The following is a 12,846-nucleotide window of genomic DNA, read 5'->3' as shown; positions in this document are numbered from 1 at the left end:
TCGGCTCACTGAGGATGAATATCGTGTCCGGGTCACCGTTAAATTTCTCAACATTGCCAATCTGGAAGGCAACTTGGGTCATGTTGCTATCCGACAGAGGTGTCACGTTTGTCATTTCGCTGATTTTCTTGTTGTTGTTTTCAAGTTATTTATTTATTATTATTGTGTTTTATTTATTTTTACTTTTTTATTTAGTTTTATTTAGACCTTTTTCACTTATTTATTTATTAATTTTCTTAGTTTTTCTTAAGATAGATTCAAATTTTTCACAAGATTTGCACTCTAGCTTTTTCATGGTGAAATTGTAATTATTTTATTAAGGAAAAATCCGAGAACAACCAAAAACTATGGTGGCAAATAATTAAATTTTGGCGGCGGGGACGAAAGGAACGGGTGTGCTCTTAACGATTTAAAATTTCGATCTCACTTCCATTTTTCCATATAATAATACATACTTAGAGCCTAGCTTAACGAAAGTTGGCGAAGGCGGGGAGAATTCGCAAAGAGCGAGAGAGAGCTTTATTATGCTCCCGCCTTCGCCCTGAACTAACTTACACTAGAGATTTAAAATATACTCGATAAAAACAAAACAATAAATAATAATCAATCCATCCTTCAGCTAAAATGGCGATCCTGCCAGGAGGTAACCATCCTGTTTGGAGGTATACAAATGGATTTACAATCACAAATTCAATAGCGTCTTCCTGATTCAGTATCGTAGTTAACAGTGTCTTACACGGTTTCGCGTTGTCGAGGTTTTTATTAAAACTGTCTAAAAGCGTAATCTTTATTTTTCGATAGCGATTCAATAGAATTAACATTACGCTTATTTATTTTTTAAACTTATTTAGTGGACCGGCTTAATAGACTAAGACCTACAAGTAAAAGAAACCGGGTTGGAATTATATTCTTTAATCTTCAGCGATCAGCTTAAGACTAAAAATCACATGTACGTAAAATTGAAGAAGGCTCAGTTCTTTAAGAATATGTTAGTGCACTTCGGGAGAAGCATCCGTTGCCAAAGAATTGCTTATAACAATGCTTACTGCACAGATGGCATGCAGTATGGAAATCAATTAAGTGGTTTATTATTTAAATACCTTACAACCCTCCCCTTAAAGAGAAGCCTATACTTGGGCTGGGAACACCGAGTAGGTGTTCGGTCGAACTCATAACATGACCTCTTAACCTCTTAACCCTGAAACTAAGCGTAAATCTGCTGAATGGAAGTCCAAAGGCGAGCCAAAACAAAAATAATTGCGTTTTCAGAAGTCTCTAATCAAGACAATGTTGATTACTTTTTATGATTCGAAGAATCATTTCATTGGATATAATATCATTGGACATAATATCATTGAAAAGGGTATTTGATAAACTATGATCAGCTTATCTAAAATTGCAACTTGATAAATGTGAATTTCTGAAGAAAGAAACAGAAATTATCACGACAGACGCTATTAAACAAACCTAAACCTACAAAAGGAATATAATCTTTTATTGGACTCTGCGGATTCTACCATAAGTACATTTCCAATTTTGCAAAAATAGCAAAACCTATGATACTTAAATTGAAAAAAGGAGCAGTAATTAACACAAAAGATAATGATTACATGTCTTCCTTCGAGAAACGTAAAGTACTCATCGTCCGACCCAATCTTAATATACCCTAACTTCGAAAAGAAATGTTCGCTAACAACAGATGCAAGTAACATAGCAGGCTGTATTATCTTAAGAGCATAAACCTAACTTAACTATTCGGCAATAGAAAAAGAACTATTAGCTATAGTATGGGCAACAAAATATTTCAGGTCCTACCTATTCGGTAACAAATTCGACATATTAATCCAGATGCTATCGACTCAGATCCAGATCGATGCACCAAAAGAAAACCAAAATCACTAATCACAGAAATACCTCTTAATTATTATAACAGACAATTAGAATTCATAAAAGACAATGTTGACGACGTCAAGATAATAAAGTATTTCCATAAAACTAAAATAAAAATCAGTTATGAAGAAATAACCGACACCCTCGCCAAGACCTAATTAAAGAATTCCTCTGCACTAAGAAAAGTCTTATCTACTTCCCTAATGAAGTCGACTTTCAAATCTTTCAATACGCTTATATTCAAATCATAAGTCACGTCAATTTCACTAAAACTATAAAAACCAGTGGTAAACTAATAGACATTCGCCCAAACAATTTCAAAACACAAAAAGAATTATTACACCCTGGCATAGAAAAATTCACACTTCAGTTCAAAGAACTTTACTATTACCCAGATTACCAATAGCTGTTGCAAAACATCATAAACGAATGTTAAATCTGTAACATCTCTAAAACCCAACATAGACAACCCCAGAGACAAGTAAGTCATGGATTTTTACTTAAATTATAAACAATTCCTATCATGTATTGACATTTATTCTAAATGAGCCTCCCTGATAGAAGTAAACAGTAGAGATTGGTTGAAGATAAAAGAGCTATTTTACTTATATTAAACGACTTGGTTAAACCCATAGAAATAAAAGCTGACACTCATCTTACATGAGCATCACGCTTAAACTCTGGTTAGACTTAAAAGGAGTAACCTTAAATATAACAACAAGTACATAAAATCATCAATGAAAAATAAAGATGAACCTAAAAACCAATTCACAAAATTCGAGAAAAGGCTTCACATATACAATCAAAAACAAAACACAACACAACCGGTCGAGCTCCAGCATACATCTTCATTTTTGCAGTAACCCCTGCCTATAACACAGCAAAATAAAGTAAACAAAATTAACAAGCAAATTAACAAAGAAATGAACGGTATAAGAAATGCAAAATGTAGTAATCGCGGTCTTGCTAACTTAATGGAAACAATTTAAAAATACTTATTCAGCACTTTAGATCAAGCAGATAAAGAAGAATTACAACACCAAATAGGCTGTTATGTTAAAATAGCTTTAAAATTTTTCAGACGAAACAAGATAGAATGCTATAGTCGAGTTCCCCGACTATCAGATACCCCTTACTCAGCTAGTGGAAGTGATAACGAGAAATTTCAAAAATTTCCTTAATATCGGTAAGAATTGGGGAAAATAATAAAATGAAAAATACCTTAAAAATTTGTTAAAAGTGTGGGCGTAGAGTCGGCGTGGCAAAAAGTTTTTTGGCCAATCTACAGGAATTTACAATATACATATATGAAAAAGTGAAAAAGAATCACAACATTTTTCAATAGTGTGGGCGTAACAGTTTGGGCGGTTTAAATTTATCTAAACTAAATCTATTTAAATTTATAAGAAATGTGTAATATAAAAACAAAATAATGAAAAAATCGCATTTTTCAGAAATTGTGAGCGTGACATATTTGGGCGGTTTGTGGGCGTGGCAAAAAGTATTTTGGTAAACCTGTAGAAATTTTCAAGATCTATTCAAAAGTTAAAAAAATCAAAACAATTTTTTAAATATGAGCGTTTGTGGACGTTAGAGTGGGCGTTGCTACATTTGCAAATAAACTCTAGAAGCTGCATGCTTAATCTCAACATTCAAGCTTTTGTAGTTCCTGAGATCGAGGCGTTCATGCTAACGGGCAGACAGCAGCTATTGATCATAATAATACATAATAATAATAATACATAATACATAATTCAAAATCATCATAGGCAAAAACAATTTATTATGGTAATTTTACATAAATTAAAAAAAAAAAAAATAAATAAAGTACATACAAATGTGCAACCTGTTTATCGAAAATTTGAATTCTTGAGGCAGGACCAGCGGACATAAGCACCTAAGAATCACTAACTTCAAATTTTGTCACATCGCAAGCTAATATTAGTTTGGCAAATATCCCCCTTCCGCCTTTTTGTCTTTTGAATTTCGCGGCTATGTACAAAGCGCTACAGCTCGTATCTGGCAATACTATACATAATTTGAAAGGTCTTGACATAACCTACAACCTAAACGACGCTATGCATGATTAGTTTGGATATTGCGTTCAACAGTTATAGACGTGTAAACATGGAGTTCACTAACGCCGAAATTCGCGCTATTTTAAAGTTTTCTTTCGTTAAAGGGAAATCCGCTAGAGAAACGTTCTGTGAGATTAATGGTGACGTGGTCGAAGGCCGGTGAATCGTCCCAAACAGTGGCCAAGCCGGGATTGACGGCCAGGAAGGTTTTGCAGTGTGTTTGGTGGCCATATGGCCAGACGCTTAATTCTACCATCTACTGCGAACAACTGGACCGCTTGAAGCAGGCGATCGACCAGAAGCGTCAAGAATTGGCCATCAGGAAGGGTGTAGTGTTCCACCAGGACAACGCCAGACCACACACTTCGTTGATGACTCGTCAGAAGCTACGGGAGCTCGGATGGGAGGTTTTATCGCATCCACCATATAGCCCGGACATAGCGCCAAGTGATTACCACCTGTTCCTGTCCATGGCGAATGCCCTTGGTGGTGTAAAGTTGAATTCAAAAGAGGCTTGTGAAAAGTTGCTGTCCGAGTTCTTCGCAAATAAGGAGGGGGCTTCTACGAGGGAGGTATTATGAAGTTGCCGTCTAGATGGAAACAGATTATCGAACAAAAGAATCATTAACTTCAAATATATTTTCCACGTCGCGAGCTGAATACTGTAACGACAATTATTCTAGTATAAAGTAATTTATGATATTAATTAGGTATTATTATGTACATTTATTAGAGTTTTTTACATGGTGGCCGCAATCGATAAAATAGCACAAAAAAATCGGGTTCAAAATTATGTTTTATTCTCTAATGACTTTGCCTTTACTCTAAGAGTATAAATATATTATATTAACATTATTCAATTGTGTGTCTATTGTCTCTAAAATCTACATGTTTTATCTCAACTTTCTAGCTTTTATAGTTCCCGATATCGAGGTCTTCATTCGGACAGACGGACGTGGCCGGATCGATTGATCCTGGAAATTATCCAGAACAATAACTATTACAAAAGTATTGTATTCTAGAATACATGCTTTGAAAAACATACAGAAATGTAACCGTAAGCCGTTCACGGAGTCTTTACAGATGCGATGCACGGGAAGTTAGAAGAGTTACTTTCCTACTTCGACCTTCCATAATAACACCCGAATTAATCTTTATTTTTAGTATTATAAGTCTTATTCTTGAATATTTTCTTTATAATAAAAATAAAAAAAAAATTTCTTTTATTTTCACATATTATAATGGATTATATAATTCAAAAGATTAATTTTAAATTTTGACATACAAAAAAGACAGAACGCAATAGTCAAGTTCCCCGACTATCAGATACCCGTTACTCAACTAGTTGAAGGGCAAACGGGGAATTTCATTGGGAGCACATAAAAACTAAACGAACGAAGTAAATGATACAACTCTTATATTTTTTTTAATAGTAGTAGAATAGTAATAATTCAAAAACAAAAACAAACGGCATGTACTCAGTTTTGCACCATTTAAGAAAAACTTCAAAATAATTGCATTGATAATATTTTGTGATTATATTTTTTTGTGTCAGAGACCCTTATTTTCTAAGACATTTGTAAAACGTATTGACATAATTTCAACTAATTCTTTCGGAACGAAGTTTTTTCTACCAGTAACGGGTAAAAAAACCTCAATATAATAATTAACTTTCACTCAGCAGCAAGATGTTCCATGAATTTTATTTAAAAAAAAAACCTGTTGTTCTTCTCCTATCTGTCTCGTTACCTCTCCAATAAGAATCTACATATCCATTCACCATATTTTTAAACACTTCCTTTTTTTTTAACAATTAGTTTCATGCCAATTGTTTCTCTTAAATAACGTAGAATCCTTTTAAGACTCTGTCATATGTATGCACTGTATCGACTTAATATATTATAAAGCTTTGTCGGCCCTGGGAGTACCGACCTACGATACGGAAAGCCGAGCGGAACTTTTTAGATAGGTTGTTGTTCACGATCAGGTCAGTGCCCTACCCCTCGCCGTAAGCTGATAAGCAACCGTTTTGGCGAATATGATCAGCCGATTACATAAACGAGCTTCGAGGACGAACCAAGTGGAGGACACCATCATTGAGCATTAGGGTGGACGCAATGGTCCTCATTCAAGACGATAATCTTCTTGTAGGGGCAATGGAAAATCGGAGGCATCGAAGGGGTCGTACCTGTCAAAGACGGATTTATTCGAGTGACCCAAATTCGAACCAGCAAGGGATCATGTTGTCGACCTGTCCACAGGCTAGCCGTGCTGCCTATTGATACTTTGGGAGGTTCGGTCACTCATTAACATGATCTTAACCTCTTTATTTTATTAAATGTTACTTTTGAATTGTCTTCTTTGAATTGTCTTTTGAATTGACTTTTTTCGTCTTCTATTAATTTGCCGAAAAACTTTTTGCCATTATAATTAACGTCCACAAACATCGCAAAACTGTCAAGACCGCTCTTTTCATTGTTTTATTTTGTTCCCAATTTCTAACGACATTCCAGAAAATGTTGAATTTTCTCGTTTGCACTTCCAATATCTGAGTAACGGATATCTGATAGTCGGGGAACTCGACTATAGCATTGATTTCATTTATATTCCCATTAATTTTAGAACATCAGGTAGTAAAACCACTCAAAAAATTTGATATTTTCGCGGCTCGCTCGAAATTTTCTTAATCTATTCGACAACCTATTATAGGATGGTTATTTAAGATGTTATATAAAATTTTTTAATAAATTAAATTTCAACATTAATAATAGTTATTAATAGTAGTAGTTAATAATAGTTCTAAGCATTAAACTTACTTTACTGCAAATGAGCAAAAGTGCCGCTGAAGACGGGGGTCGATCTTGAATGACCCAGCTGATGGGTTCATGCACGCTACAATATTACATTTATGTATGTCACGTAATGTCATTTTTTGCCGGTCGTACCAGTGGTGATAGTCCATAAATTGCCTAATCAACGTATGCGGCTGAACTGTGAAATATTTGTCAACTTCAGGCATGTTCATGTCATCCACAAAGTATATCATTCGTTTGTTTCCAATGGGGCCGTAGTTTCTACCTGCTTTTTTTTCCAAAGGCTTTTCAAGAATACGCTGCAACATCTCAGAAGTGGTATAGAAATTAAAAGGAACATTTGTAACAGAGTATTTATCGGAAGCTAAGGCACTCAGTTTTGCATTCATAAGAATGGTCTTACCCGATCCTGAGGGTCCGATCAACATCAGCGGGTGATCGTCCTCTATAAGAGTATCCATAAAAAATCGCAAGCGAGTAGTCTCAGCTGTGTTCACTAAGTTTGATTGTAAAGGCAAATCCATATCCAACTCAAATTGTGGTACAAGATTTGTCCATGGTAAAAATTTTTTTGTCTCATGGTCAATGTAAAAAGAGAATATGGTTCCCGATGAAGGAAACTTTACAGCTTTATATTCGTTTAGGAACCATTTGCTGAATTCGTTACGCCAGTCTATAATTTGATCCTGAAACAACGATGAGCCGAAGCCCCATACGATGCAGAAAACAAAGTAAATCTCATACCAGTCTTTTGGGCAATCATTCGGCACGTTCTGGGGAGTTAGCATGCTATCTAGTAAGTAGCAAGTCATTTGCAACCGTGCTATATCCGATATGGGAGTTATAGACTTAAGTCGGTTTCGAAATATGTCCAAGAGAGGGGGCACATACTTGTCAAAAAGAACGTTCAGCATTGAAACTTCGCTTGAATTTGTACGGGTTCCAAGCCAGGACTGGATGAACGGGGTCCATCCCAGATCTTGTGGATTGATATAAAGTATACCTGCCCTTGATACAGTAGCTGGTGTAGCCGTGCGCAGAGATGCGATTTCAAAAAGCAAGCGCATTTCCTTGGTAAGAGCAATGCGCTCATTGCTGGCCAGGGTAAGCACTTTGTTATCATCCATCACAGTATTAAGGCTTTCAATCCACATAGGGTCAATGTCGCCGTCAAGAACAATCCATTTGGGACCTGTTCCACCTAGGTTCGCCTGGTCTCTCATAAGAATAGAAAAAAGTCCATCCTTCCATTCGCGCGTTGATGGGTTGACGATGCCAAATAGCTCATCATTAGTAACAGCTTTTGGGTTAAGGTCGTTATAGTGAGGTTTTCTTTTCTGGTTTTGGTAAGTCTTGTTAAGTGTCTTCCATACTTCTGATTTTCCTGTTCCAGCGAATCCGATTATGAACACAGAATGACGTACCGCAAAAAGTTCTTCAAGTTGAACAATTTTTAAAATAAATCCGTCCTCTGGCTGCAGCTTTAAGTCCAGAGCGGACCGTTTAATAACTGCTTCGAACTCCGGGTTACGTTTGCGCGGTACATCTAGTGCCGGAAACAGGTCTCCAATTAGGCCCATGAATACTGGTACATCATCTGTAACAATTTTCGGAATATTAAAGTCTCGCAAGGCTCGCATTAGGACTTGATCCTCAGGCCGCTGTCTATCGTCGCGCTAAGAAAAAATGTTAAAATTATTCATTGTCATATAATTATAAATATATATATATTGCCGGTACTATACTTATAAGAGAAATATATACGATTTATACTTTTAAATTTTATTTTAATTTTTATTTAAAATAAATAAAATTAATTTTTTTTTATTTAATTTTTTTTTATATTCTTTTATTATTACACGTTTTTTTTCTTGTTGTTATCCCGCTCACTATACCGACATTCATTTATTTATTTGTATGACCATTTAAGAACTTCACAGTTATATATTATATATTATATAAATATCTTCAAAACAAATCAAGGAGTTCGGTTGATGAGAAATTTTAAATTTACAGATAAGCTGCAGGAGCATCCAAGCTCGCATCTTTTTCTCTTCCTTTTTTATCTCGTGTTCTTTTAGGTTAGTGTTCTGCAGTTCGTTTTCAGATTATGCTTATCTCTGCTTATTATTATGCTTATTAGTCACAAATTAAAGGCTACAACAAATTGCCTTTAATTAATTAAATTAACCGTTTCGTATACATACTTAGTCCAACGCTGAAATCAAAGTTTTCTCCAAATAAAAAGACGATTAAAGTATCGAGACCGATTTTTGTTCTTTATTATTTAATGCTCAGCTTAAGATTGAAAATTAAATGTAAGTGAAATTGAGGGGAAGCCTCTGTGCATTGCTCTTGGATACTTAAGTTGAGGAGAAGTCCCAAAGAGAGCAGACAAAACTGCTTAGGTAGGTTAGGCTTTGCTTTGTTTATCGTTGTTTATCAAAAAACATAATAATCAAAAAAATCAAAAGCATAATCTCGTGTCGACTTCGTATACTATTCTGTCACTGTTTATTTTGTTTTCTTTGTTTTGTTGGGTGTCTAGTATTGGTTGTCCAGCGTAGAGAAATATGTGTTCAAGGTTTGGTCTCTGTCTGCTTTTGGTATTTTTGGCTTGCCCAGCTGGTTGAATATACGCATAAGTAAGTGCATTTTTGCATTCTATCCAGTCATTTGTTTTTATTTCTTCTAATGTGGCAAATTTCAAATGTGTCCATGCAACTAACGTAATGTTTGCCTTCAGATTAGTAATGCCTATCATGAATTTTTCGCGGCAATGTTCTTGTCTGGGTGTGGTTTTCATTGGCATATCTGAGTTACGGTGCTCTGTCTTTGCTAAATTGCAGATATTGCATTCATTTATTATGTTTCGGATAAGTAGTTGGCTTTTGGGGAAATAGTACCATTAACCGAAAAGCTTTTCTGTATTCCAGAGTGTAGAAGTTTTTCGTGAGTGCTTAAGATCAATTCTCTAAATTCTGCATAAGTGGTTATGTTTTTTAGTATAATCATGCCTCGCACGATTCTGGTATATTTAGTGTTTATAGTCTGTTTATGTACGGCTTGAATGATCCCGAAATCTGCGTCACTTTCAATATATATTAAAACGCAATCTTTTTAGCGCAAAAATGGTCAATCAACTTTTTCCCTGGTCATATTGTCGTAATAAATCTGAGTTATGCGTTTTTTGAAATACTAGATTATTTTAATATCTGGTGGTCCCTTCAAAAATAGCACCTGTCTGTAATAAGATCAAGTCACTATTATCTTCTTCTGCGCCCAGGTATGTCTCCTCCAGATTTATTCTGGATAGTGCGTCCGCCACGCAATTTTCTTTTCCTTTTATATACTTTAGGTCAAATTCGAGTTCGGATAATTTTACTCTCCATCGGGTTAGTTTTGAATTTGGATCTTTCAAACGGTACAACCAGCTTAATGGTTGATGGTCACTGGATATTTCAAAGTGTCGTCCAAGTAGGTACTGTCGGAAAGTCTTTGTCTGCGAAGAGTTATTTCTCAATTGCGCTGTAATTGACCTCGTGTTCATTATGCGTTCGGCTAATGTAACTAAGTGGGTGTCCATCTTGTGAGAGTACTGCTCCCAAAGCGACATCACTTGCGTCTGTGGTTAAAATAAATTTCTTTGTAAAGTCGGGTACCTTAAGAATTGGGTCTTCTCATATTAGGTATTTAATTTTTTTCAATGCTGAGTCATATTCTGGGATGGTAGTATAAATGTTCATGTCCTTTTTTAAACATTTAGTCATGGGTTTGGCTATGTCTGCAAAGTTTGGAATGAATTTACGGTCAGTCCAAGAAAAGCTTTTATTGTTTTTGGTTTAGTGGGAATAGGATACTTCTGAATATCTTTAATCTTTGCAGGGTGTGATTTTATTCCGTCTGGTGTTAGAACATGTCCTAAAAATGTGGTTTTATGCTTGAGAAAGTCACACTTGTCAAACTGTAATTTAAGGTTGGCCTTTGCTAGTTTTTCGAAAACTAGTCTGAGCGATTATAGCTGCTCATCAAGGGATGTCGACAATACAATTATGTCGTCCAGGTACACAAGACAGTGTTTATTTAAGAGTGGTCGTAAAATGTCATACATGCACCGCTGAAAGGTGGCTGGAGCGTTTTTTAATCCGAATGGCATGCGCAAATATTCGTACCGTGCTTGGTGGAAAAGGCTGTCTTTGAAACTGATTCTGGGTCCATCTCGATCTGTTGAAAACGTTTTTGCCATTTTGTGAAATAATTACATCTGCCTAGCTTTCCTAAAATTTCGTCCATGTTTGGGATTGGGTGTTTGTGCCTGTTAGTCTATTGTAGTCTATTACAATTCTAACTTTCTGTTTGCCTGATGCATCTTGTTTTTTGGAACCACCCAGATGGGACTATTGTAAGGTTAGTTACTGGAACGTATAATACCCTGATTTAGCATATCTTTCGGCTATCTTTTGGCTTTCGACCTCTTGTTTATAAGCCTGTAACAGTAATAAGACTGTAAGCCGGTAAGTGTGTAATTTAGAATAAATGGGTAGATTATGCTTTGTATTGATGGTATGTTTGGTTTGATTAGTAAATGTCAACTTGTCATCTTCATGGTACTGTATGTCATGGTATTGCTGCAGGAGTATACACAATCTTTGTTTTTCTTCGTTATTTAAATGTTCCAATCTGTATAGGTCTGATTCTAATATGGGTGACATTTTTTCTGGTTGTGTGAGCATGATGTCAGGTATCATATTTACATTTTGAAAATGACTCTGTTCTTGTGCTGCTATTCTTTCTAATAATTTGTATTTGTTGTTGCACAGAGTTACTTCTTGGTCGCAGTAACTTATTGTAAGATCGTAAGTAATAAGAGATCGTAAGTCTCGGAAAAGGGGTGCAGTAAAAATTCGTTTGCTGTTGCAAACAAATTCTATGAAGGTACAGTTATACTTTTCTGATAATGAGCGATCCGTTGCTGGTATGAATAAGAATATTAGTATTCTGGATTGCTAAGTCAAATATGTTTTTGGATGTCATGTTAACTGTTGATCCGGTATCAATAAGGCATTTCAAATAATTTTTTTGTATTTAACTATTATACGTATATTGGGGTTTTTTTCCAAGGCTTGTGCATGAAAATGTAGGGCCTGTTTAACATTGGGTTCTTGGTTGTCATTGCTTGTCTCGTCTGTATTAATCTCCTGTGGCTGTTGGGTTGTTTCTAAATTATGATTGTTTTCAGTTTGATGCTGATATTCTGGATAATATTCCGAATGGTCCTCTTGGTACAATGATTCGTCAATACTCATCTTAGTCTGCCCACTTTCAGCCTGTGTTAATCGCTTTATTTATTTTTTTTGATTTATTTATTGATTGGGTACATAGGAACCTGCGTTTTGTGTTGATTGGTGATTTTGATATTGGTGTTGTTGTCTGAACCTATTCTGATCGAATGCATTATTTCGATTGGTATTAGAAATTGGTTGAGGTGTTTACACGTTGGTTTGGTTGAAGAGCCTTGTTTGCATGTTGGCTTGGATGAAATACATTGTTTTGGATGACGATAAGGTGGATTATGATGGTGTGTTTGGTGGTGTTGGATAACTTTGTGGAGCTTGATATGGACGCTGGTGAATTATAATGTAGGAAAGGCATGGATATTTTCTGGTATGTAGGCCCAAATATGATCTGTTGTTGGCGGATCTTAAATTTCTTATGTGTGTCACATCTTTATTGAACCAAGGAGGTTTGTTAGAAATAGAAGGAACAAAATATACCACAACAAAATATACCTTAAAATTTAGCAGATATCCTTAAATTTTTTTTATAGACTGGACTTAAAATTTCTTAACTGTGTCCAGTTGATCAAGTTGAGTTAATTTCTTAACTCTTTCTTCTTATTTAAATCAAGGTGGTTTCTTTTATATCGGTACACAATAGTTATGAAAGTCTTCACGCTTAGGACTTTGGATTTTGTGTGGAAGAGCCAGTTAATTATTAAAGAAAACCGCTGGTTTTGGCAAAGGCACACATAAATACACGGGAAAAAAAAACACGATATGTACTAG

General features: G+C 35.4%; 1 protein-coding gene across 2 annotated transcripts in view; it reads right to left on the bottom strand.

Moving 5' to 3' along the window:
* Positions 1-12,846, bottom strand: part of LOC26526662 (dynein beta chain, ciliary) — a 505,182-nt gene that overhangs the window by 180,739 nt on the left and 311,597 nt on the right. For both annotated transcript variants that reach the window (XM_026979208.1, XM_026979207.1), the window contains exon 14: positions 6,785-8,457. In XM_026979208.1, the coding sequence (XP_026835009.1) occupies positions 6,785-8,457 (1,673 nt within the window). The remainder of the gene's footprint in view (positions 1-6,784; positions 8,458-12,846) is intronic.

The sequence above is a fragment of the Drosophila erecta genome, unplaced genomic scaffold, assembly GCF_003286155.1.
Source record: "Drosophila erecta strain 14021-0224.00,06,07 unplaced genomic scaffold, DereRS2 tig00000055-arrow-pilon, whole genome shotgun sequence".
Taxonomy (NCBI): domain Eukaryota; kingdom Metazoa; phylum Arthropoda; class Insecta; order Diptera; family Drosophilidae; genus Drosophila; species Drosophila erecta.
This window is presented reverse-complemented; position numbering and strand designations above follow the sequence as displayed.